Source organism: Branchiostoma floridae, chromosome 4 (genome assembly GCF_000003815.2).
Source record: "Branchiostoma floridae strain S238N-H82 chromosome 4, Bfl_VNyyK, whole genome shotgun sequence".
Classification (NCBI taxonomy): Eukaryota; Metazoa; Chordata; class Leptocardii; order Amphioxiformes; family Branchiostomatidae; genus Branchiostoma; species Branchiostoma floridae.
Genome location: NC_049982.1, coordinates 10,744,949 through 10,769,886, shown reverse-complemented (window position 1 = coordinate 10,769,886; position 24,938 = coordinate 10,744,949). Strand labels below are relative to the sequence as shown.

The 24,938-nt window shown below is 41.8% G+C and overlaps 3 protein-coding genes across 7 annotated transcripts; 1 reads left to right on the top strand and 2 right to left on the bottom strand.

Annotated features, from left to right (window-relative positions):
• Positions 1-397: 397 nt before the first annotated feature.
• LOC118413907 (caprin-1-like) lies at positions 398-14,050 on the top strand. 5 transcript variants are annotated; one of them, XM_035817538.1, is made up of 15 exons: positions 398-604; positions 2,231-2,293; positions 3,139-3,225; positions 3,694-3,855; positions 5,995-6,154; positions 6,423-6,545; positions 6,787-6,884; positions 7,370-7,402; positions 8,070-8,271; positions 8,612-8,710; positions 9,149-10,069; positions 10,664-10,831; positions 11,521-11,627; positions 12,017-12,074; positions 12,358-14,050. In XM_035817538.1, the coding sequence occupies exons 1-15, from the start codon at positions 491-493 to the stop codon at positions 12,486-12,488; spliced, it is 2,526 nt and encodes an 841-aa protein (XP_035673431.1). In that variant the 5' UTR covers positions 398-490; the 3' UTR covers positions 12,489-14,050. The 5 variants fall into 5 exon arrangements, with proteins under 5 accessions (XP_035673431.1, XP_035673430.1, XP_035673433.1 ...); XM_035817537.1 differs by having other exon boundaries at positions 6,784-6,884; XM_035817540.1 differs by lacking the exon at positions 7,370-7,402.
• A 1,586-nt stretch (positions 14,051-15,636) lies between these two features.
• On the bottom strand, positions 15,637-16,143 carry LOC118413570 (zinc finger protein 771-like). The gene has a single exon (XM_035817096.1). It carries the CDS (start codon positions 16,141-16,143, stop codon positions 15,637-15,639), a length of 507 nt encoding a protein of 168 aa, XP_035672989.1.
• Positions 16,144-18,058: 1,915 nt separating this feature from the next.
• Positions 18,059-24,791, bottom strand: LOC118413910 (histone-lysine N-methyltransferase KMT5B-like). Its single transcript, XM_035817546.1, has 9 exons — positions 24,562-24,791; positions 23,253-23,415; positions 22,413-22,581; positions 22,054-22,163; positions 21,717-21,883; positions 21,408-21,427; positions 21,031-21,167; positions 19,244-20,866; positions 18,059-19,201 (listed from the first exon to the last, which is right to left on the bottom strand). Exons 2-8 carry the CDS (start codon positions 23,405-23,407, stop codon positions 19,312-19,314), a joined length of 2,313 nt encoding a protein of 770 aa, XP_035673439.1. The 5' UTR covers positions 23,408-23,415; positions 24,562-24,791; the 3' UTR covers positions 18,059-19,201; positions 19,244-19,311.
• Between the last annotated feature and the right edge of the window lie 147 nt (positions 24,792-24,938).

The window sequence follows — 24,938 nt, the reverse complement described above, 5'->3', positions numbered from 1 at the left end:
CCTCATTTGACAAAATGCTAGCCTTTTGAAGTGAATAAGATGGGGGATTCCAAATTTAATGCCAAAACTATCAACAATTTTAATTCAAACAGGATGATTGATAGTTTTGTCATCCCTTATCTTCTACACATAATGTTATAACATAAATTCTCGATAGGCCCTGTTCTGGTCAAGGGAGAAAACAATATCCATTACACTTTAGTGCGATGAAGTGGATTTAAAGAAAATGACTAATAAGAGGTTTAAACTTGCTTGCCTTGGTGTCATCGATTCGTCCTTGGTTTTATATAACAGTTATCTATATCTCCTTGGATCTACTGTATTTCAGATGTGACAAGCAGGCATGGAAACCCCTAACACAGCCGCCTCCCTGTCCCGGCGCGACCATCGCGGAACGGGGTAGGCGCTTCCTGCACACGTGAATGTTGGGTCAGAATTTTGGTACTGTAGCTGCTGCAAACTTGGTGTCTGAAGAAGGTGGGAAGAAATCATGCCCTCTGCCTCGTCTAAACCCCGACCAGGCTCGCCACAGGAGCATCAAAATGCTCTCCAGCAAGTCCTGAACATTGTGGAGAAGAAAGTTCGCAATTTGGAGAAGCGAAAGGTAAGAAATTGGCCGCAGAAACAGACTATGACATCGCTGGTGGTGAGAGAAGCATGGCGACCCGGCCGGGACATGTTGGCTTTGTTCTTGGCCCCACTCCGGCGTCCTCAGTCGTACAAATCCGTCAGTTTTGGACATCTGTTCATGTAAGGCTGAACCAGGAGACTTTGGGGATTGAGAAGACGTTTATCGCTTTTTGATTTTGACCGTAGATAGCGGAAAAGAAAGGAAGGCTGTTGTACGGGAAGTCATCCTGAAAATTTAAAAGATGGCGTCCCGAACGTGTTGGGCAGACAGAAGGACAAAACGAGCCGCACAACAGTTTTCTTGTGAAGAAACACATAAACCACGATGCTTTCAATTGAGAGGAATTAGCAGACAGTATTTTGGTACCGATTTTGGTATTCCTGCGATGATATGTTCATTCTTACACGCTGAAGTCATAGCCGTTATTTTATTGCGTAGCTGGTGGAAATTTATGCGGTGAGGGGGAGGGGGGCAACATGAGTTCCTTGTTTCAGTTTCGTCATTCATGATAACGTGTGTGGAGTTTTGTATTTCATTTTAGGTCCTGTATGTGAAACTACTAAACCTACAGTTTTATAACTTTTTGACAAATATTTTAGATCATGAAGATAATGTCAAAGTCTCTTATTTTTTTTTTTGCACGTGGATAATAAAATTATCAATACATTTTTACACCAGAAAGCTTTTTAAAGCTCCTTGTCTATGCTGTCAATACACCCAGATTGATATCCGCCAAACAGTCCATATATCTGATATGCCTAAGTGTAAGGTCTGTTGATGTCATTTTGAATGATAATCAGCTTTCAACCAGTTCCAATTTTACAAACCCCTTTTACAGAAGACTGATATTTACAGAAGACTGATTTTTTAATGTTCTTGTCTCGTTTATAGAGTAGAGTAGTATTAATGACTGACTCTGACTGAAGGAAGTTTGTGTGATAGACTTGGGAGAAATGTTGTGACAACCACGGTTTAGAGCAAACTACAAAATCCCTTTCACAGATGACCTTTCACGTCCTTGGCTTGTGAAAGCAACTCCCCAAATACATTTTATCAAGGCCATTGCCAAGAGTACCATGTGCTATATAAACATACACACAAACAATGTACACATAGTTGAATTTGTGGGTCAGGGTTTTCTGTCCTGATTATTCCTCTCAGCAACACATACAAGTACATGTAATCCTGAAGCAGTGGAAGATACAAATGTACATTGAACTGAAACCTCAGTTACGTACTATTGTTTCATGACGAGACCAATTTTAATGCTGGACATTATAATTAACTATCTGAATTGTAAGAGTCTACAAGGACTGGCTTACTTGCATTGTGTATAGCCATTGTTTTGCAGTTGTAAATACATTGCACACAACTGTCATCCAGAAGCTAAGGACTTGACTTGTTTAATTGGATAGTGACACAATTGATTGAATAAATTAGTATCACATGTTTAGTCAATGGACTGATTCTCATAACAATGTCTATTTCCATTATTTGGACACATTCTTTGTACTGTATTCTGTACTGAAACCGTGCCAATGTAATCTTTTAGGTGTATGTCTAAAATACAACAACACATGTTTCTTGTTCTTCCCACAGCAAAAACTGGATGGATATCGAGAACTATCCAAGAAAGGAGAAGAGCTGAACAAAGACCAGCTGGTAGGATCCTCATTTTTCTTATAACAAGTTGAAATGTTTTTAAAATCCTGGTATTTAAGTGCATTATCAACCCTTTGGTAACACAAATACCACTTATGTTTAACTCTTACTCATGGTTAAGGATTTAAATTTGAAGATTTCACTTTGATTGAAAATATTTTCATCTAGTACTAGCAGTACAGGATGAATCGATGATGTCACCATGTTAGGAAGTGACTTGTTCAAAGTCGTTGTGCCCATGTCACCAAAACATATCTACAAACTTTAGGGTGTTATTTTATTCATGCATAGGAAACCCACAAGACAAAACACGAAACAATATGGTCAGTAAAAGTGTGTATTGTCCATGGTATCCATACTAGTCATAAACTCCTTTTTTGCATCATGACTGTCTTTAGGTTTTTGTGTAGATAAATGTCCCAAAATGTTTTGGTAATAGAATTGAAGCTAAGTTGTGTGTACACACAATGAGGAAAGCAAGTTCCCAATTCCCATACCATGCTTGTGAAATGGCTGTGATGTTATCTGTCCTTGTCCTGTCTAAGTCCTTGTCCATGGATCGGTACCCATGGATCTGGTATGTAGACTTTTCCCATGATAGCTGGTGCCAAGAACTGTGTGGTTCTTTTTGTCTGGTAGTGCTGGCTGTGTAAAGGCCTCGGTGCCAACCCATGACAAACATGTGCGCAGGAGGAGAAACTAAATACAAGAAAAATTGCACCTGACACTTCCCTGGATCCCAGAGGTTACGGTGCCACTCTTATATAAAAGGACAGGACAGATTAGAAATGTTGATGGCATGCAGCCATTATTGAGTTCTGAGGATTTTTTGTTCCTGGTTACAGGAAGCCGCCGCGAAGTATGATGAGGTTGTGCAGTGTCTGGAGCTGACTAATGACTTCATGAAGCAGTTCCTGACAATCAACGCTGAGGTGAGTTCAGCATACCTCTCCAGGAAATATATATTAGGCTGCTTGTACTGTTCTAGCAGTGATAAGTCTTGGGTAAGGTTCAGTTACTTTACATGCAATATCCTACGTTATTGCAATTTCCAGCACCTGCCTTTTGACAGAATTTTGCTGGGTATGATGAAAAAATGTTAAGCTCATTCCGTCAACCTTGACTGAAGAAAATTGGTATTAAAAAATTGCCAAATTTGAAAAACCTATGCCCAAACACTCACCAGGAAATTGATCAATGACAGAAATTTGTACGCAAATGATGGGGGAAGTATCTTAAGTTTTTTTTTTCATCAAATGGAAATGAAAAAAATTCAGGCTTTTGCCTACTCAATTTTTGCCTGGTGTTGCAAAGGTTGTAATGTCCACATTTAATGTAAAGGTAGGCATATAGCTCGCAAAATGCACGTAAAAACGGTTGATCTCTGTGTGGAACGGCAGACCCAGAAGTTGGTGAAGAAGGCGGAGAAGCGCCAGCTGCTGGCTCAGCGGGAGGTGGAGCTCAAGAGAGTGCAGGACCTACTGGAGATTCAGCACGTGCTGGATCTGCTAGGGACCGACGCTGTGCGCGACGACTTCAAACAGGGGAAGCCTGGCGCCGTGGTGGGTACACAGGGGTTGGGGGGATATCGGGATCTGATAGCGGGGTTAAAATTACTCGTCTTAATTTTCGATTACTATCAATTGCGAATTTTTTAATTTCAAAATCTATGCCAACAACGTGCAGATTAAAGAAACTTCTGTGGTGATTCCAATAAAATCACCATTTATAATCGGATTACATAATGATACCAGTGTTCTCACCAGGAATTTTTCACAGCGTCGGGCAGGGGTCCGGGGGCCGCCGAAGGCCCCCGGCGGGGTCCAGGGGCAGAGCCCCGGTGGGGGGACCCAGGGTGGCGAAGCCCCCCGGAAGCTCTTGCATTTTAGGCTATTGAGAAGGCTTATTTCATCATTTTTTTAGGGCCATATCTACGATAATCGCAGCAGTCACTTAACTTCTCGTCAGCAGTTTGACGTAACAATATTTCGGGTCAAAGATTCACAGACAACTAAAAACTGATACGGTCATAAACAACAAACTTTACTCAGCTCAACAGTACTTAAAAATATTGTCCTTGTTGCCATCCGAAGTTGAAGCGCTTGTTTATAGCGCTAGTATCGCTGTTAGCAGCCGTGCGACTTTTGTTGGAGGTCTCCCTGCGTCGCCGCCTCGCCGTTAGAGTTTAGACGATATTCCCACGGACATGTTTCAAGAAAATACCCGGTAAAAACCGCTGTTCCGCGTCAGATTCCATTCTTTAAAACATGTGGGACTCCGTGTTACAGTCTAATAAATATTTTGTAGAAGCACCGCTGTGGGAAAGAAAGTCCAAGGAATGTAATATTACGTTGAAGTTCGCTGTAAACTTGCACACGGCACATGACTGAAACTGTAAACAACAGCCGCGTTTGATTGATAGCCGGCGGCCCTTTGATCAAATCGGAAAGGTGCCGATACTGCCCTGGCGGTTTGTGGGCGGGGCCACAAGGGGAGGCTTGTCGGCGAAACTATTAAACGCCCGGGTTTTACATACAAACTTACGATGGTTTGTATCTTACGAATGCCGATACAAAGAGCTTCAAATTTAGAACAGGGATTTTGGGAAAGCGACCCGCTCTTGCTCCAGAATTATGTCGGAAAGAATTGATTCTATTTCCAGCGCTGAAATAAAAATTACGCAACTATCAGTAACAGCCTATGTTGGTCAACCCAGCTCCCCAAATAAGGGCATTCCCCGGGAACTGGCTGTTCCGGGGAGGTATCCCACCCCACTGATCACTCGCAGCACACGCGCTACTCATTTTATTTTATTTTTTTGGCACGAACGCAGGGCGGCACACGCAAAATTTAGAACAGGAAACTTTGGAACGCGACCCGTTCTTGCTCTAGAAATGTGTCAGAAATAATTGATTCTATTTTCCGTACTGAAAAAGAAAGACGCAACTGCTAGTAACAGCCTCTGTTTATCAACGCCGCTGTTCCGGCTGTTCCGGGGAGAGATCCCGCCCCGCTAATCACGTGCGGGCAAGGCCCTCTCGCGTCTGTGTTTACATTTCCGCGCGCGGGAACGCAAGGGTGGGAGGGGCTGCGAAACAGCGGTACGGCGGGTCGGTGCTGTAAAACACCTCACTTCGAGCTGATAACTTCCTGAAACAGCGAAGGCGCGTGCTTGGCGCGTGCCTATGTATTTTTACTACGATATTTTTCTTTTATTCCCCATTTTTTGCCGCTACGCTGGATGAAAAAGCAGCGTAGCGGGCTTTTTACAGCGTCATTTTTCCAGCCCACAGCGTATCGGCCCGCTATGCTGAAAAGGCCTGGTGAGAACACTGGATACTGCTAATAGCTTTGATTGCAAATTCTTTTTCGCCAAAAATATATGCCAACAACATGCAGACTGAAGGAACATCTGTGCTGATTCCATTAAGATAACCATTTATAACAGGATTATATATATACCTGTCTTCATTTTCGATAATGCTAATAGCTTTATTTAAAATTGCAAATTCTTATTCGTCAAAATCTATGCCAACAACACAGAGACTGAAGGAACATCTGTCTGTCATGTTTACAATTAAATCACACCATTTCAAAGGAAGATTTCTACATCATGTTGTATAATCAAATGTATCTGTATTCCTGCTTATGTGCATTGTAACTGTTAAAGACTGTACTGATGTTCTGGCTCCCCCACCCAGCCCCTGACAGAAGCCCAGCTGACACAACTGGACGAGCTGTACAAGGTCATTAACCCTGAGACGGAGGAAGGCACCAGTTTCAGCAGCCAGCAGGCAGACGCCAGCGAGCATGTCTTGTGTCTTCTGGATGCTCGTGAGAAGGAGATAGCAGGCACCACATGTATCCTTGTCCTGCTAACACCAATCAGACTGGATTGTGTTGTTCAACATATGTTTTCAACAGTACTTGATTCAAATCAAGCTTAAACTGAACCTTTTGAAATTCTGTATCTTGCCGTGACTAAAGGCACAAGCAAACAAACTAGGGATATGTTTTAGTGTTGATTTAATGTTAATTGTCCGATGAGGAACACTAGGACTGTTGCCTCGGTTATTTATGACATAAGAAGATATGATGACCCAGTACGACCCTTGACCCTACGCCGCAGATAAAGACTTGCGGGAATTGCTCCAGGAAGTCGTGAACTGCCCGTACTGGGACAACATGCATGCCCAGCCTGAGCCCCCCTCTGAGAATGGGCCGGCCCAGGAAGAACAACAAGAGGAAGAAGGTAAGGGATGATGGCATGGATGGATGCAAAGAAGTGCCTGTCAACCTTAACCTAAAACTTTCATTGACTTTCCTTAGACATTAAGACATTAAGCTAGTGTGTTACGCTGAAGGGTGATTATACTGGCTATAAAGATACAGATTCTTTTGAAGCGATGCTGAAGCAAACCAGATTTTCTGATGTTCATGCTAAAATCATTGTCAACTGATGTTTTCATCATTTTTCTCACCTGTTCCAGAAGAAGAGGTGGAGGAGGAGGCCCCACCCCAGCAGGTGCCTCCACAGGAGGAGTTTGTTGCCGTAGAAACGGAGGACATCACCACTGTGGAAGAGACTGAGGTAAGCAGATCAGAACAACAAGATTTGTCATATCTTTTGTGTAGTCAGTCAAGGTTTACATCTGTTATTTACAGTCCTTGCATGCAAAAAATCAAAAGCTAGGATATATATAGGTTTGACTGCATTTCTCTCAAGTATATGTTACTGTTGTAATTTTATTGTCTTCAATGTTGCTTGAAAGGTAAAAGATAGTGTTATTGCCCATCAGTTGGTAATTTCAGGTATACAAATTTGTTATCATACTGCTAGTAGTAAAAGTATATCACGATCACACTCCTTCGATCACAATGTGAGTGTGCTGCCTGCATATAGAAAACAGCTTGTTGCGCAATTAGGCATGTGTCATTTTACGTTTCTTTTTTTCTTTTCTTTTTTCTTATTATCTCTTTTAAAAGTTATTCAAGGCCTGAGGTGTAAGGTCCCACCCTTTTGTTAAACTACACGGTGGTTTCAGCAAAATTCACTTTTTTCTTTTCCATGCATAGGTGCTCAAAACTTCCCTGGTCTTTGAGCGCCGGGTAGGTGATCAACTCCCAGATTCTCCCCTCCAAGGTTGACCCCTCTGTAACCCCTGACCTTCTGCATGTTTCTAACCCTGATTATCTCTATAAAGTTGATGTACAATGTTCGATTGTCAGAGGTGTATTTTCTTGCATGGAAAGAAGACACCAGCAAACTCACCTTTTCTTTTATTTTTTTTCTTAAACTTAGGAACTACTCCTGCTTGCTTACTGACAGATACCATGAATACTTAACCATGTTTCCTTCAATTTTATGAACTCCCTATGCCTGCATGTAACATGGAATCTGTTATTCTGATTGTACCTTATCTGAAACTTTTAGGTTTGACTGGGAAAAGTATCCTAAAGCTAAGAGCTCCACCTCCATAATACATTCACCTGCAACTGTTATGATTGTTGTTCAACATATAGTGATTATCTTGGTACTCAAACAGAAGCTTCAGAAAAAGGATATTTGAACCCCTATTAACATCCATGTTTCTTGCCAAGCAGTTTGTTTTTAATCTTCCTTTGAATATTTCGATAACATTTTTTTCAATTGTACATTGACTTTAAAAATGATCAATGTCAAGTCTGACACCATTTCAGCCTTCTGGCTTCCATTGTTGGATTCTGAGAGTATGCTTTCTCAATAAACCATTCATCATCTTCTCCCCACCCCCAGGTGCAGGAACCCCTGGCCCCCGAGCCTCCCCAGGAGCCCCTGGTGTCCAACCAGACGTCGGCGTCCATGGCCGACTCCATGTTCGCCATGACGGCAGCTCAGCAGGCGATGGTGGTGCGACCGCAGCGCTCGCTGGACGAAGTCCTGGCAACGGTGCAGGGCAGCTTCAACTTCATGCAGGAGTCGCTCATCGACAGGGAAAGTAAGTGGACATGGTGTAAGCTCCTAGTCTGCGACGTTTCACACATCCAAAAGCATACAGTGAAGTCTGGGTTCTGCTGGCCTATGAAGTGGACAGCTTTTGTTTGGTAGAGGCAGTGGCTAGCTCTCTTCATCAGAGCTTGTGGTTACTGATCTGGTACAAGAAAGCATGGACAAGGGGCAAGGAAAACTACTTTCCTCCTTTTTCAAAGATCTCAAAGCACAGTCCCCCTTTCTGAGAAATGACCCATTCTAGATATATGCTTGTAAGGAAAATAGCGGATGTCATGAGAAAGTATTGCGGCGACATGTAACTTAGAGGTGCTGTGTTGTCCTTTCAGCCCCGACCCATAGTATGGACCCAGCTGTGGTCGCCGCGCAGCCAAGTATGTCGGGACCCCCTAAACCTATCACTCCGCCCCCTTCTGTACAACAGAAAGGTACGTAGGCTTGTCCAAAATGTCTCCCAAATCATTCCTTTCCCAAAAAAATTCCCAGCAGTGCCTGCCCTTTTGTTCTTGTCCTTGTGATTATAGTTTGTCAATTTTGCATTGAAGCTTGCGTACATTATTTTTGGCCTATGATATAAAAGCTGACAGTTACGATACTCATTGACCTACTTAGTAGCTGGTTCTAATTCATGGCACAAAATAGGTTTTTTAGTTTTTAACACTTTTGCTGAGCATTTTTGTCTGAGACATCACAAATGTCATTGCTGTTGTCGTTGATGTGAATTATGTGTAGCTGCATTAAAAAATTTCCTGCTTTTTCTTTTTTGTCTGAGCATGTTATTGTTTGCTGAACCTGCTATAGAAAAATTGACGTAACAAGTTGTTGAATAGCCAATGAATCAACATGACCATTTCTGGCGTTTTCAGAACAATCACAACAGACAGGATACCCCCAGCAGGCCCCAGCACAGGTTCCGCAGGCTCCCAGGACGATCACCCCGCCCCCAACAGCCACCACAACACAAACACAGACCAATCAGACTCTGTACGGCCAGTCGTACACGGGGAACGCCCAGCTCGGACAGACGGCAAATAATCAGTACAGCAGCAACTCGTACGGACAATCCAGCAGCCAGTACAATGCTCAGAACTCTCAGTACAACTCCCAGCAGAGCCAGTACGGCAGCAGCACAGCAAACTCACAATACAGCAGTCAGCAAACGTCTACCAACTACCAGACCAGCTCCAGCACACAATACGGCAGCCAGGCTGTGGCGGGCACGCAGTACGGAGGACAGACTGGACTCTCACAAATGTCAAACCAACAGTACAACTCACAGCAGTGGGGCGTGGACACCAGCTCACACACGGAGCAGTCTCTCGGTAAGCTTGGCTCCTCCTCGCTGGGCTCTCAATCGCAGGGCCTGTCAGATCATTCCTTAGGAAACATAGGCTCCAGTTACAACCCCCCGCCCACCATTCCCCTTCCCAACGACCAGTCCACCATGCAAACCTCTCAGAGTTACGGACTTCAGGACTCCTCACAAGCTGGCCAATTGTCTTACACGGGCCACGAGGCATCGAAAATGGCAGCTCTAAATGATAACAACAGGATTCCCCTGCCCAACGAGACGCCAACCATCCCCATGCCCAATCAGAACGATGTTCAGGTCCCAAAATCGTCAGCCGGCACCAATGTTAATGCAGCACCGTTTCAGTCCACGATGGCGTCGTACTCGATGCAGGGGAACGACAACCCTCAGCAGATGTCTCCGCCCCAGGGCCAGCAGTACCCTGCACAGAGTGAGCAATTTGGAGATGCTACTGTCACTACAGGAGACTCGGGAGGTAGGACAGGCATACTGTCAACAATGATGAAAAGCCTTTCATACTTAGCCATTATTTCACTTTGTTATAGACTAGTGTCAGGGCTCTCCATGAAACAATGTATTACCGGTATCAAATGGGAGATAGACAGGACAGATCTACACATCCTCCTACGCAGGGACAGCAAAACCGCCTGTCTGGCCGGATGTACCCTGCTGTTTCAACAGTCACCCTTAGTTCCTGACTGCCCTGCTTATAAATATTAATGAGCTTACCCTTATATATGCAAGACCGCTTTTGAAAACTGAAAGGCCTGTTCTCTGATTGGCTAACAGCTGGTTTGGGGGGGACGTCCACAGGAACTAAGAGTGACGGTTGAAAGAGCAGGGTACATCCAGACGGGCGGTTTTGCTGTTGGATGTCCCTGCATAGGAGGATGAGATCTACAGAGTTTTGAATGTATGTATTTTCTTGCAAGTCAGACACTGTGGCAATGCTTGATCTTTGTAATTCTTTGAACACATACTAACTTGATTTATTAGATGCTTTGAGCAATCTGTGACTCCCTTCAGTTTGTGCCTGTAACTCCTGACATGAGAGTTGTTGTTCCCCCAGGATTCCAGCAGTCTGGCCTCATGACGTCCCAGCAGCACTTCCGCAACCAGCCTTTCCAGAACCGAGGGGGACGCGGCGGTCGTGGCAGCCGGGGAAACAGCGCCTCCTTCAGAGGACGTGGGGGCATGAATGGGAGAGGGAATGCACGCTTCAACAGCGCGTTCACAGGTGGGTTATCAGCTACTCTCGTATGTGACCCATTCTCCAGGACGCGCAGCATGTCCTCTCATCAGAGATGCAAAATATTGATAAATTGTACCCCTAAACATATTTGGATACTTGAATTTTTATGGTTTGAAAAAAATTGCCAAATGAAAAAATATAGTCCATCCACAATGCACATGACAAAGACATTATACTCAGCACAGACATATGACATAACAATCGACCTTACAGAACAGTTTGTGGAATTTCTGTCCCTTTCTTCTTGTATTTTTGTTTTGTTGTATAGATTGTTTCACATATTTGCACTACAGTACAGACATACATGCACACCAAGGGTGATTGACATGTACATTTCTCTCATCAGGTGCCTACCATGACACCACTAACATACATGTACCCATTGACCTCACTCGCTTCCATGGCAAGTACAACACTCCTTCTAGCCTACACACAATACAGGTCTTCCTTGGGAATTCTGCAACCCTCAAGGTTACAAACATCTGATACAGGCATAGAAGTAGTTCTTTTGTGTGGTTTCTTAGATAGAAACTTAGATGTTCAGAAAGAAGTACATTGCAATCACCGCATTGACACATCTTATGATATTATGCTGTGCATCTTGCATCTGATGAGATATTACGTTCATTGAAATAATTTGTGACTTACCTATGCAATTTTCCCTCGCCACCCAGGTTTCTACCAGAACTCCAATCCTGGTTACCAGGGTGGTTTCCGTGGTGACCAGACGTTCCCCAACACGTACGGACAGGACCAGCAGAGGGGCTACACCAGGCAACAGGTGAGTGGAAGGGAAGGGTAAACTCAGAGTAAAGTTGCCAATTTGTGTCTCTCTCTTCTCCATAATTTTAGGTGTCCTATTTGTTGTGTTTGAGGTGGCCAAAACAGTAAAGGGACTAGAAGTCTTTAGGAATATGAAAATTGAACTAGAACTCGCAATGAAAATACTTGCGATGAGAAGCTTTCCCCAGGCATAGGCCATGGTTTCTTCAGCTCTGTGGGTCACGTGACCTGAGGGTTGAAGGTCACTCACTCTCAGAAGTCTGTTGTCACTAATCATTATTGTTGTAGAAGATGTAGAAGTAGAAGATATTGAAAGAAATAGTTTTAAATTTTTAAAGAAAAGTTAAAAAGATCAGGATATTGATGTATCTTTTATTGTTTGTCCAGGATGGTTTCCCCAGGGGAGGCAGGGGCGGCATCGGCCCTCGTGGAGCCCCCAGGGGAGGTGGGTACACCCGTTTGTGTTTTAGCTTATCCCACATGTAAAATGTTGTCTCCAAGACATTTCAAAACAGTAAAACTAACAAAAAAGAAATGGGACCAATCTAATGACGCAAGAGAAATTGGAGTAGTAAGCTGATGTTCTTGCCAAATTCTTGTTAGCCATTTATATGCAGCATTTGTAAGATGTGCAAGTTTTCCTCTTCCCTTAATGCAAACCTCTTTCTGGGTTTCCACTGTTGTGTAATATTTCTAATGTTATTAATCCTTTGTTGTCCACCCCACAGCCATTGCTGTAGGAGGTCGCGGAGGGATGCGTGGTATGGTGTCCCCGAGAGGCGGACGTGGAGGCTTCAACAAGCCGCCATCTTCCCAGCCAGGCGCGGCCTCCCCTCCCCAGCCACAGGCAGTGGCATAGTCCATCCACAAGCACAACGACCACACCCATCATGAACTGACCAATGACGATCAAGCTCTCTCCAACACTGACCAATAACATGTAGTGTAGCAGACTTGATAATGCAAACATCTACTGTATTGAGGGGTAGTCCTTTGTTTGGCTCAGGTAGAAACGAGTGGTATAAAGGGCAGACAAGACAAATTTTTGCTGACCATTTGTGGTTTTACAGTGAGACAGAATAGATGACCACACCCTCTTAAAAAAACTAAGTGAATAGATTCAGGTGCTTTTGATCCCATGGCATATTACAGGTATCTTATAGACACCACATACTCTCACAGTTCAAACTCTGCTCCCCCAATCTTGTTGTTGACAGTAGTATTATATGCCAATCCTCCTGAAAGTTTTGTTTTGTACTACTGTCAACAAAGTCACAACATTTTTTGAAAACATACACTGTAAGTGGATATTGATGTCTCTTAAGAAACATGAGCATAAAGTATGTTAAAGGTTTTGTTGCATTCAGTAGCCAACTTACAAATTGAAAAGCCTGCTTTGTTCAAAATCTTGCTATACCATGTTTATACAAAATAGATGGTTTCAAAAGCGCCTGACACTTAGATGTATTTAATTCTAATCCAGGTGCTTCAAAAGAAGCAGTTGAATATTTCTATTGAGCTCCTACCTTTTTTCCTTCCTCTATTTTGTTCAATTTCTTGTTCAGTTTCTGTTCAGAACGTTGTGTTATGCAGTTTGCACCTTTGTTTTTGTTTTTGACTTTAAACTGTGACATATTTGTTTTTAAACAACGTCATGGTAGAAAAAGATGAAGCGCCGCCATTGAGGTGTCTCTAAAAGCTTACCAACTCATTTTGTTGAGATGTATGTACAAGTACACTAAAGGGGAAACATGAAGAGCATGTATGGCCAACCATTGTGGAGACACATTTAGTTGGCCGGGCATATTTTGTGACCACCATCAGACACCAAGTAAAAAGAAAAAAACTGAAGAAAAAAAATCGCAAAAGAGAAAAAAAACTATAGAAAACAAAAATAAAATTGTTCCATAGGTTGACGTTCTTCAGTTCTTTCTTGCACAGCTACAGATGTGAAAATGAAATGTAATGACGTAAAACGGTACGACCCGTCTGGTTATCTGATGTTGCAAGATTTCTAGAAGCTGGAGACGTTGTTATTAACTAGTCGTGTGTTGCCACGAAGTCAGGTATGCAATATGATGTAGCAAACATAGTACATTTTAATGGTCTCCCAAGCGCGTGATTTCCAGGCCATATGGTACAGAACAGTGGCGTCCATGTCTTTAGAAATACCAGGGAAAGTTTCAAACTTTGTTGCCTACCAACAGAGTACTGATGTCAAAGGGGGATGTCCAGTTTAACAAACAGAAGTATCTTCAAGACAGGAAACGTGTGAATATTAGTTACCTATTTCTGCCAGATATTGCAGTTTGGAGACAATCCCTGGTCCTAAGCTGTGTTGAGAACGTGCTGTGTTTTTGTACTGTATTCACCAGAGGTCCTCACCCAATTCATGCAGAAATAAATCACTTTGCTACAGCATTGGTCGTGCTTGTTTGTAGTCATGTGTTACTACCTGAATTAAGTCAGTCACGCATTCCCACTGCTATGGTACAATCATATCTACAGGTCTTTAAAAAAATTTACAGATACTTGCATGCATGGTAGTAGGGGCAAGTAGTAGGGGTGTACACCTGATAACTGGACCTGTAAATTATGTAAAGCTGTTACAGGTCTGGACACCAACACCTGGTGTACATGTATCCAAACTAGTCACTAGTCAATGGACATAACTTATGTAGACTCAAGATAAGTGAATCGTGTCTCAAAGGTGACAAGAGTTGATAGCCTGCAAGTTGAAGATTAATAAAATGTACAGACTTATTTTGAGATTCAAATACGTCAATTCTCGTCCGAAAATGACAACCACTAAAAAAAAGGGGTGCCTTGTAACTTTGATAATCGGCGTAATTGTTAGGGTCCAAGTCTGGACCTGTACCTAAACTACTCTGCCTGCACCTAAAATTGTTAAGTTACACAGCTCTATTACTAGTAGCCTGAGTACCTCTCCAAGCAGGCAGCTGACCTCTGGCCGGCTATACTCCTTGGCCAGCTTTGATACTATCTTATGCCACCAGGAATCTGCTTGGAGATTACTGAGTACCATGCTTCAAATGTATTGAGCCAGCAGTCACTACGGAGGATGGTACACAGGCTACAGCTCTATATGGTAGCATGTGAAGCTGCCAAAATATATTTCTATGAAGCCTCACTATTGTTAAATGTCAGCAAAAAAAGTACATTGTAGGTAAGGATTATCAAGAACTGTATTTTCAACAGCACAGTATGTATATCAACCTTGCGGTTCTCAATTCAAACCGTTAAAAGAATAAATCGTGCCATAAATATTTTTCAGCAAAACTGGCCTAGTACAGATAAAAACTTGACCTGCAAACCTTCACAAATACAACAGAGAATTAATTAAATACAGGAAGTTGACACAGCCTTAGAAAAAGTCAAGTTCTGTTTTAAAAATTTTAACCATTGTTAATGAGCAATGCATAGTCAATGATGTGCCCCCACATAAACACATTGAGTCCTAATATCAATGTTGTTCAAGTTATACAAAAGAAATTAAATATTTACATTCAATTGCATTATGCTTTCACAAGTTCATGTACAAGTGACTTTCAAATCATTAATGGTTACCAAAGCTAAAAGTTGAATTATTATACTAAGGAATTTTGAAGAAATATTTCATAAACGTTCTTGGTCATACCATAGAACTAGCAAATTATTTACATGGATACTAAATATATCATAACATGGCACATTTTCATTGCTCAGAATGTGTACAACCAAAACGCCTTCAACAATCTTCAGGTGAAGACCCAATAATACAAATGCAGCATTGCCAATTCAATTTAGAACCATAAGAAACACTATTATTGATAACTTTTTCTATGGTCAATGAATTATTTACAAACCCTACCAATACTCATAAAGCCATTCTCAATTGCACCCTTATGCTAGGTATACATAAAACATGCCCTGTTTAAAAACAAAATGTCAGCTACTTAATGGCCAGCTATGTATTGCAGGCATGGAAAGTTATGACAGAAACTAAATTAAGCATCCTTTGTACCATTTTCTGTCTTTATTCTACTGTTACTTCCAGCTTTGGATTTTTGTGAGTCCGATGTCTGTCCAGGTGCAGCTGTGTCCTTCAGGTATCTGGCACCCTTGACACCTTTGTGGGTCATCATATGTCTGTCCATTGTGCCCTGCTGAGCTGCCCTGTAGCCACATACCATACATACGAAAGGCTTTTCTCCCGTGTGGGTCCTCATGTGCCTGGTATAGGTGCTCTTTAGAGTCATCTTGTGGCCACATTCTCCACAGGTGTACGGCTTCTGACCCGTGTGGATTCTTGCATGCTTGTTCATACTGGACTTGTCAGCTGTTCTGTAGTCACAGTCTGGACATGCAAACGGTTTCTCACCCGTGTGAGTCCTCACGTGCACATCCAGGTTACTCTTCCGAGTCGTCCTGAAGTCACATTTCCCACACACGAAGGGTTTCTCTCCGGTGTGGGTCTTGATGTGCCTGTTCATGCTGCCCTTACGAGCTGCCATGTAGCCACATTCCATCATGAGCCTGATAAACAAATTACACATGAATAAAATATTTCTTGACTCTAATTTCTAACCTTCATAAATGTAGACATGACTCTTGCGTCCATACATTCACACCTTGTTCTTGTTTTGTTACTGGGTAACACCCCTTGTGTTATGTTGGGGCAATCCACCCAGGGCGCGGTACTGCTGTCTTATTGGCCATTCCTTAGGTGTTGTAACACCTCTTCCTTGAACTTAGCGGGGTCTGTTTGAAGGGTGGTTGAGTATGGTAGACTATTCCAGTCGATAGAGGTTCTTGGGAAGTATGAGTAATTGAGACAATCTTTATTGGTCTTAATGAGTTTATATGAGTTTGGGTGGTTATGTCGAGATTGCCTTGGGTTCAGCTGCAAATAAGAGTTAACCTGCAGGGCTAGGAGACCTTGTCTAGATTTCTGGAGAATTTTGAGTCTGTTGGCTGTTCTTCTATTTTTTAGTGTATCCCATCCCAAGTCCGAGACTATTTTAGTGGCACTTGACTGAGAGTTTGGACAGTTGGGTTCATTTAAGACAAATCTGGCCGCTCTTTTTTTTTAAACATTGCTTCTCTTGTGACCTTTTTTATATTTCTACATTAGTTATATCAACAAATACACATTGTAACATGTCCTTGGCCATGCAAAAGGATATGGAATGTAAAACCATGGTGGTTTCAAAAGCATTCAATACTCATGACCACGTTACTGCGATCATAGCAGTCAAGTAAAACACTAAGCCGGATCCCTACATCTGCTCGGGGATAGATACAGAACTTCGGATCGATTCCGAACAGCCCAAGAACATTTGGACCTCAAGATATTCCATAGAAAATGTAGACAATGGGGAAAATACAAAAAAATAAACACCGTGTTTAGTGCGGACTTGTCACGCAATGTGAATTTTATGTGCCCCAGGCATTGAATAGGTGCGTGCGGACATGTTTGCTCTCTGCCTGGTGAAAATGAAACGAAACTACTCAACCACTTGTTTGATCCCTTACGTAGAGTAATACATTACTCCAATGTAAAAGGTGGCCTCCATATGACAGGGTGACTACCAACAATCATGCTATCCACCTACCTCCTGTCTAGGTCCTTATATCGAGCAGAAATCTCGCAATTTGTGAACTAAACCTCACGGCAGTAACAGGACAGCCCTTGTCTGTTGACTGGTTTATCCAGGTCAGAGGTGAAAAGGTTGAGCCAAAGGTCAAACTGCTTGATGACCCAGTACACGTCGCAAGATGACGCGTAACCCTTAGACTTAAATAACATTGTATGACTTCGAATTCTTGGGTACATAATACCAAGTATCATAACTACTTCAATATCTATGGGACATTTGCAAGAAATTATTATTGTTTTGCTTATCATGTGCCGTTTTCTAATAAAGAGGCTTTTATATTATGCCATTGTCATTGACTGGCTTCTCAAAAGGCTCTTAAGAAACAGAATATATCGGTTTTCCTCTAGTTTTATCAATAAATGTAAATTTCTATTATCCTAGTTTCCAGAAGTAATAGAGCCAAAAGTATTAACTGTTTGAAATATATTTGTCTCCCGAGTGAAGTACTAAGAAGTCTTGGACTGCATGACATCAGTAACAAGGCCTGATCACAACTTTTTACTGGCCTATTCTTAACATTTTACACCGTCCAGGTCACAAATTAAGAAGTAGATATGTCAGCTGTTGCACCAAGAAGGATGGATGCATGGAAGCTGAATTGGGATCATTGGGGGCTCTTGATAAAGAAAAATCTACTTGTACATTTCATTTTGTCTAAAGTTAATGAAGTGACATGTACACTGGTAACTTGTATGGAGGCAGAATGATAAACTATATTCAAACATTCCAAAGATGGAAGCATCACAAAGCTACAGGCAAAGTACATGTATTTTTTATTTACATTTTTACAATATATGACAAAAATTTGACATTTTAACACAATTTCGGGAAGATTGCAGCAATCAAAATGGCCACACATTTCATGAGCTCACCTGACAAGAAAAGATTTAAAACAGTCAAAATGGACAGGCAGTGTTTGCTGCTATCACACAATAATGTACCACAGTACATTAGTACCCCTGATTCAAATAATGACATTAAAATACTATGTACAAATCTATTGACCAAACCATGAACAATTAATGCAATGAACAACTAAGCACCATTTTGTAGCATGGAGCTCAACTAAAAAACAGATACCAAATGTTACTGTTACTTAGTTTTCAGCCTGTATCACAGATTACTTTTTCGAATTTCAGCAGGCAAATTGAATTCATTGTAAGGATATTAGACAAAAATTCATTTCTTGCTGATTGAAGTTGGGTGTAGCAGGAAAACCTAAAAATCACATGATCTGCTGCGGAAAAAAATGTACCGGTACCTTTGCCTAAAAACATCACACCAGTTCATTATTATACCTATCTTCCTTTTGTAAGGAAAATAATCAGAATTCCTGAACTTTGCGAGCTATTTCTTCATCAATACTACAATTTCATACCACTGCATCTGTGGAAAACATCAACACCTGACAGTTACATCTCCTACAGTACAACATAACCACTTCTTCTCCTACACATATTTATACACTGTATATTTACATTGTCTAAAATACACCTAAAATACAGCTTAACTACAGCTGAAAATAACATCCAGTACAGAATGCTGAGTTTGTGAGGCTTAGAATATGAAGAAATTTGCACAACTGTTTAACAGCCATACTAATATGTTTTTCAGGAAAACTTGCTTTTAACTAGGTATATGGTCTTGCAACATGACAGCATGTTTTAGATAGGAGAATGGTACACATGTCTACCATATTACAGAAAAACAAGGTTCATGTTCAGGTGTTTGAATTGGTGTTTTGAGACAGCTCTGTAAACACTGTACGTTCCGACTTTACAAACATATTTCATTCCAACTTTCACATCTGTGTTCAAACTTTGCTTAAAATATTGCAGAAATACTGTTGCACTTTCAACAGGCAAAAAACATGCACAGATACACATTTTGACATATATATACAAACTATACATTGACTGACATGACTCATACAGTCACCGCTCAATCAGTCAATTTGACTGATTGAGCGGTGACTGTACGAGTCATTTGCACAAACCACTTGCCAATTTATTAAGTTGCAAGTTAAGTGCAACTCTTGGCATTCATTTCTCTGTTTCGGGATGCCAAATCGATATCAATGGAGTCATTGCCAACAATCAGTCGCAATTTCTTTGCCCTGCTGGCAACACACTCCTCAGAGCAACACTCACCTCCACCGCTACACTTTCTCCTCCTGTTTAATCCTGTGCCTTGACCTGTGACCTCTGAACTGTCTCTGAACCTTGCCCCTCGGCCCCTGGCAACCCCTGAACTGTCTTTGAACCCTACTCCTTGGTCCCTGGATACTTCTGAAATGTGAGTATAATCTAACCTAGTGACCCCCGAACTATCATTGAGCTCTACCCCTTGGCCATTACTGCCTCTGTCTCTACCGTAGAACTGTGCAGGTGCCAGTCCAAACTCGGTGATGTCCGGGGCATTCCCGCCATTCTGTTCCACTTGGAACTCACCGTTTGGCCTGCAGAGTTTGATTTTCAGTTTAGGACGACTAGTAACAGAGGTATTTGCACTTGTCTTTGTGTTGCTTGTGCTTCGACCTGCAGCATGGTTGACTGGCATCCAATCTTTCCTTACGTGTTGACTGGAGTCGTCAGCAGTTCTTCGATCAAGCACTTCACTCTCTGTTCCACAAGTAGTTTCCGTCCTCCCAATGATTTCTGGGTAGTTTCTATTTCGTAGCCTGATCGTCACTTTGGGTAACTTTCCATTCTCTGTAATTAACTGAGAATCATACTTGGTTCTGTTAGGTGAAAATTTCCTCCCATTCATGTCTGTGCCATTCCTTCTGGCCTCTCGTCTTCTCCTCCTCCTCTCCTTAGCAGCTCTTTTCCTCATCTTCTCCATGGCAGCTGCAGACATGTCTGTAGCACAGCCATGGTCGTCTGGGACAAAGTCTTCACAGTCAGAACTTGAGCCTTTGACATCTTCTTGTGACATCTTTGTGGCTAAATCTGTCTCCTTCTGAGGTAACAAAGAACTCTCTGAAGCTAGCTGTCCCCTGTCTGTTATTACTTCCATGTTTTCGTCTTTGTGAGTTCTTAATTTAGGAGGTGACACAGAGCGTTTCCGCCCAACCTGTCTCTTCCTAGATGCCACAGGCATAGACATAACTCTACTGAGGACACCATCTTTCTCACTAGCAGCATCCAGCTTGTCAGGCACTGAGGAATTGCCTACAGTGGACAGCCTTCTTCGGGTTGACCTCCTTCCCCCTTCCCTCATGTTGAGAGAAGTCAGGTTTATTGAACCGTTCATTTTTTCCGGGAGGACACTTCTAGTCAAAACTACCTTAGCTTCAGGAATCTTGATCCCTTGTGCTTCTAGAAGTTCACGGTCATACTTGGTTATCTTGTACGGTCCACTTGTGTTCACATCGACACTTCCTCCCAGGGTTCTTCTAGAAGAGCTCAACCTACTGTTCCTTGTGGAAGCTTTGTCGCTCATGTTGCAGGTAGGTGTAGCACTGCTACCTTTACGGAGCCGCTGTATTCTTTTGTCAGTTTCCCGTAGGCCATACTTAGTGTTGTGGACTTTCTCCTTGTTGCCCTCTCTGGAAGCAAAGGCTCCTGTCCCTCTCCTGGGTAACAAAACCATATCTTTATTACAATCAAAGATCAAACATTGACAAAAACATCACACAAGACAATCACTACATTTCACTTATCTTTATTTCAATCAGGAAGGCCTACATAAATGTCTTTTATCCTATTCTTTGATCATTATAGCAAGATCCTGACCCACCTTTCACAGGTCTCACATTCACAGTAGGAGTTGTCATCACCAAAGAAGCCCTCTCCGTAGTAACACGTGATCTCCTCTCCAGCCTCAATGTCTCTCAGGACCTTCACACATGCAGTGTCACGGCCGGTGGACACAAACTGGGCACAATGGAAACAGGAGTTCTGGTAAGGTATATGTGACTGACTTACGTGTAGTAACAAAATCAAATTATCATGTATTACTCATCAGTCATCTTGTTTGTATTTCTCTAATGGTTAAGCCTACTTTAGACTGTTTAAATTTTTACATAAAGGATTATGCTGAAAGGATATTTTTTTCAAAATGCTTCAATGTACATGTACTTGTAAGTGAGTATAAGAATAACATAGAACTCTTACCTTGCAATTTGATCTGCAATCTGTAAAATGAAAGAAAACTTGTCAAATTTGGAGGTACCAATCAAAGTAACTAATCACCAACAGGACCACTGTATATCTGATAAATGTTAATGTATATCTATATCTATGCTCCTGTTAATACATATGCATGGTTGTCTTCAGTCTCTCCTTCTTACAGCTATGCAGATCTTTATTCTTGTGTATATTGGAATTTGAGCATCATTATGTAATATCAAGTGATAGTGTAACAGCAGTATCACATAACAATCACATGAACATAACATGCACGATTGGTGACATGACATGTACCATGGTTGATGAAGGCAGCAGGTCCCAGCCACAGCTGAGCACAGTTCTTGCGTGTGGAGAACATGACGCTGAAGTCGTTCACCCCCGGCTGGAGAAGCTGGTTCTCCTCCTCTGCTGTTATCTCTGCGATACAGCCCACAAGCATGGGGATCTTCTCGTTCTTTGTCCTGGGGTTACAGAGACAGCTTCAGTGTGGGAACAGGGAACACTTGCATGTAGGACGTGTTACATATAAAATTTGTGTCATGTTACAAAGTTTTTTTCCTTGGGGCTAAAATCTTGTTTCCTCCACTAAAACATGGTGTAAAGATATATTGTTTTTTCCCTACAAACTTACCAGGCCTTGGTAGCAAGAATCTTGGCTCCATGCTTCTCCAGGGAGTACCTGTCACAGGGGACTACCTCAAACCCAGCATCAGGGTGGAACATGTGCAGGTATCGGACAACCTGGGAATAAGGTGAATTCATGGAGTCTTAATGACAGGTCTGCGTATGGAATATGCCGTATTAGAGATAATGCTAGTGTGACAAACAAGGCAATGATGATTGATGATCAGGAAAGTACAAAATACACATAGCCTTATAGGTACAAGAAATGATAGATTAAAGACCAAGTTTACAAGAGAGGACTATTTGCTTTTTTTCCACGCAAGTACTTTAGTAATTTAGTGTACACATGCTGATGCTGTGACCTACGTGTGACTTGAATATCTTCTTCTGGTGCTGAGTCTTGTGCTGGAGATATTTCCAGATCCACTCCCCCTGGGTCAGATCTGTGAAGGCCTTCTCTGTGTTCCCAGACTTACGCAACTTTTCCAAGATCTGCTTGTGGTCCTCACTCTTACCTGGGCGCACTGGGCGAAACCTTAGGTGTACAAGGAAAGAAAGTTACCAAGAAATTACATCACGAACATGACAACATGGCGTGAACAGTAAAAAAAAAAAACTAGTAGATGTACTGTATTGTACTGTACACTTCAAGGCTCATATCGCTTTGTCCACAACTGCCTTTTTAAGAAAAAGGATTTTTTGGGAATTCAAAGCTAATCAGTATAGTAGAGACTACCTTTAAAATATGCATGTTAAAATCACAAGGATGTGGCAGATGTATGTCTATATACATTATCTAATAATGCCTGCACTTACCGTCTGTACAAGGGTGTGGGGCTACAGAGAGTGAGAGAAGTGTCGGAGTGCATAGGTAAGAAAGACAGATGAAAAGGCAACTAAGTTACAGACAAGAGAACAAAGATGCAATAATAGCTGTCTTCCGTCAGAAAGAGGTACAAAGTCAAATGGTTATGTAACTTATGTTTCATACTTAAAGTTACATACAGGTCTTAGCCTTTCTAGTCCTAGAACATAATTTCAATGCAAAAATTTGCAATCACACAGGCAACTAACTTTTTGATGTTGATTCTTCCCTAATACTGTTGTAGTAAATTTTACCCAGTCCGCAGACAGTGCCGGATGCAACTTATTTTGCAGAATACTCTAGTTATCACTCCTGATTGATACACACGACAGCTCTCCTACCTTGTGTTCATTTTGTGAGTCATGAAGCCCAGGTACGGGTCCAGGACTATGGAGGTCGCCAGGTCGTCGTTCTCACACAGTTCCCGCGATGACATCCCAGTGGACGGTGCGCTTCGTGGCGGTGGAACATGCTGGCTATCCTCCTCCACTACCATTGGTCAACCTAACAAAATAAACAAAACAATTGAGAAAACCCAAGAAAGAGTGAAAAGGTTGATATATACACATTACAACAAAGCACAGTAGGGGCATCTTCACTGGATAGTTAAAAAAAACATATGCTGTTATATGCGTAATAAGCTAGGTGTGACAGGTCGTTCAGTCTAATATAATCAGCTGCTGATCCATCGTGTGTCTGCGAAGCTGATGTGTTACACCGAAGGGCAATTATTCCAGCTTTAGTATAGATACAACCAAGGAGGTTAAAAAAAAACATTTTTTTAACCTCCTTGATACAACCAATAATAAGCCATTTCACAGAGATCAGGAAGCAAGTGCAGCGACAGGAATTCTAGGTTTTAATATGTCAAAGGTAAAGGCTCTGAGGAAGAAAACAAAACCCGTTTGGACATTGTTATGCAAATCATAACAATGTGTTGAGACAAGGACTGTGTGCATATTTTCTGGACCTTTACCTTTGACATATTACCTAGAATTCCTGTTCTAATCTCTGTTAAAAGGCTTATTTAATATCACATTCTTGTAGATAAAACTAACATCATCTTAACAACCTGTCTTTCATGAAATTAGTGTGATAGCTTTAAAAATCTGCTTGAGTTTCAGGATAATAATTTGTATTTTTTTTTTTTTTTTTTGAAAGAAGGTCTGCAAGTCCCTGCCCTGTCATTGTTTTATTTTACAAAAAGCATCATGCCATTTTTTTCACTTTACTACTCTAAACTTGATTGAGCTGAAACTTTTTTTTAATGTGGGTAGTTCTGTTCTATACAACGTTGCTGGAAAAAAAGCAGACGGGAATATTTTTGCCCCCCTCCCCACCCACCGTTTAGACACATCATGCGGTTCAAAGGTTACCCGGCCTAACTACACCAAATTTTCCGCCCGCCCAAACCCGATCAGACAAATTGTCACCGCAAAACAAATCCAAATCATCACGGATAAGTTATGAAAAAGAAAAATACGTGACGTAAACATTATAAAAATGCAATACATCAATCACTGCAGATAATCAGTCCAAAGCGTTTTAAAAATTTTATCGGTCGATTTTTTTTTGTCTTGTGACAGGCGATATGAGCGATCAGGTTCATCGATGCCGCAGTAAAACTGATCTTGCTACCGGTACACTCACCTTGGTCGGAACAAAATCTCCCAGGAACGTCAGAAAGAAGCCCCTTGTAGCGATCAAACACGTCGATGACTGGCGTTTGTCGGATTTTCCCGGTAAAATCCGCCCATAAATGACGACGATCTCTTCAAAATGTTACAAATTTTCGAGGGGCGAAAATGGCGACGGCGGATCACACCCGAAAAACATGGCGGCACTGCCGCTTACAGAAAATAACTCTATAACGTTAATTATTCCTCCCAAACCCATCATTACTTCCTTAAGTTTGTCAGCATCGACATGCGACCTAGTTATTGTAAAAATATGTTGCTAGAAATGCAGAAACTTCATACATAATCTTACAAAACTTGTAACTCCTTTATATCAGCGCATTGATATCA

Coding starts and splice junctions, on each gene's coding strand:
- LOC118413570 (XM_035817096.1), bottom strand. CDS start 16,143: ATGGCAGCTCGTAAGGGCAGCATGAACAGGCACATCAAGACCCACACC.
- LOC118413907 (XM_035817537.1), top strand. CDS start 491: ATGCCCTCTGCCTCGTCTAAACCCCGACCAGGCTCGCCACAGGAGCAT. Junction 8,272..8,611: donor GTCGCTCATCGACAGGGAAA/GTAAGTGGACAT, acceptor TTGTCCTTTCAG/CCCCGACCCATAGTATGGAC. Junction 10,832..11,520: donor CTTCAACAGCGCGTTCACAG/GTGGGTTATCAG, acceptor CTCGCCACCCAG/GTTTCTACCAGAACTCCAAT.
- LOC118413910 (XM_035817546.1), bottom strand. CDS start 23,407: ATGGTAGTGGAGGAGGATAGCCAGCATGTTCCACCGCCACGAAGCGCA. Junction 21,884..22,053: donor ATTCTTGCTACCAAGGCCTG/GTAAGTTTGTAG, acceptor CTGTAACCCCAG/GACAAAGAACGAGAAGATCC. Junction 21,168..21,407: donor ATTGCAGATCAAATTGCAAG/GTAAGAGTTCTA, acceptor CATTGTGCCCAG/TTTGTGTCCACCGGCCGTGA.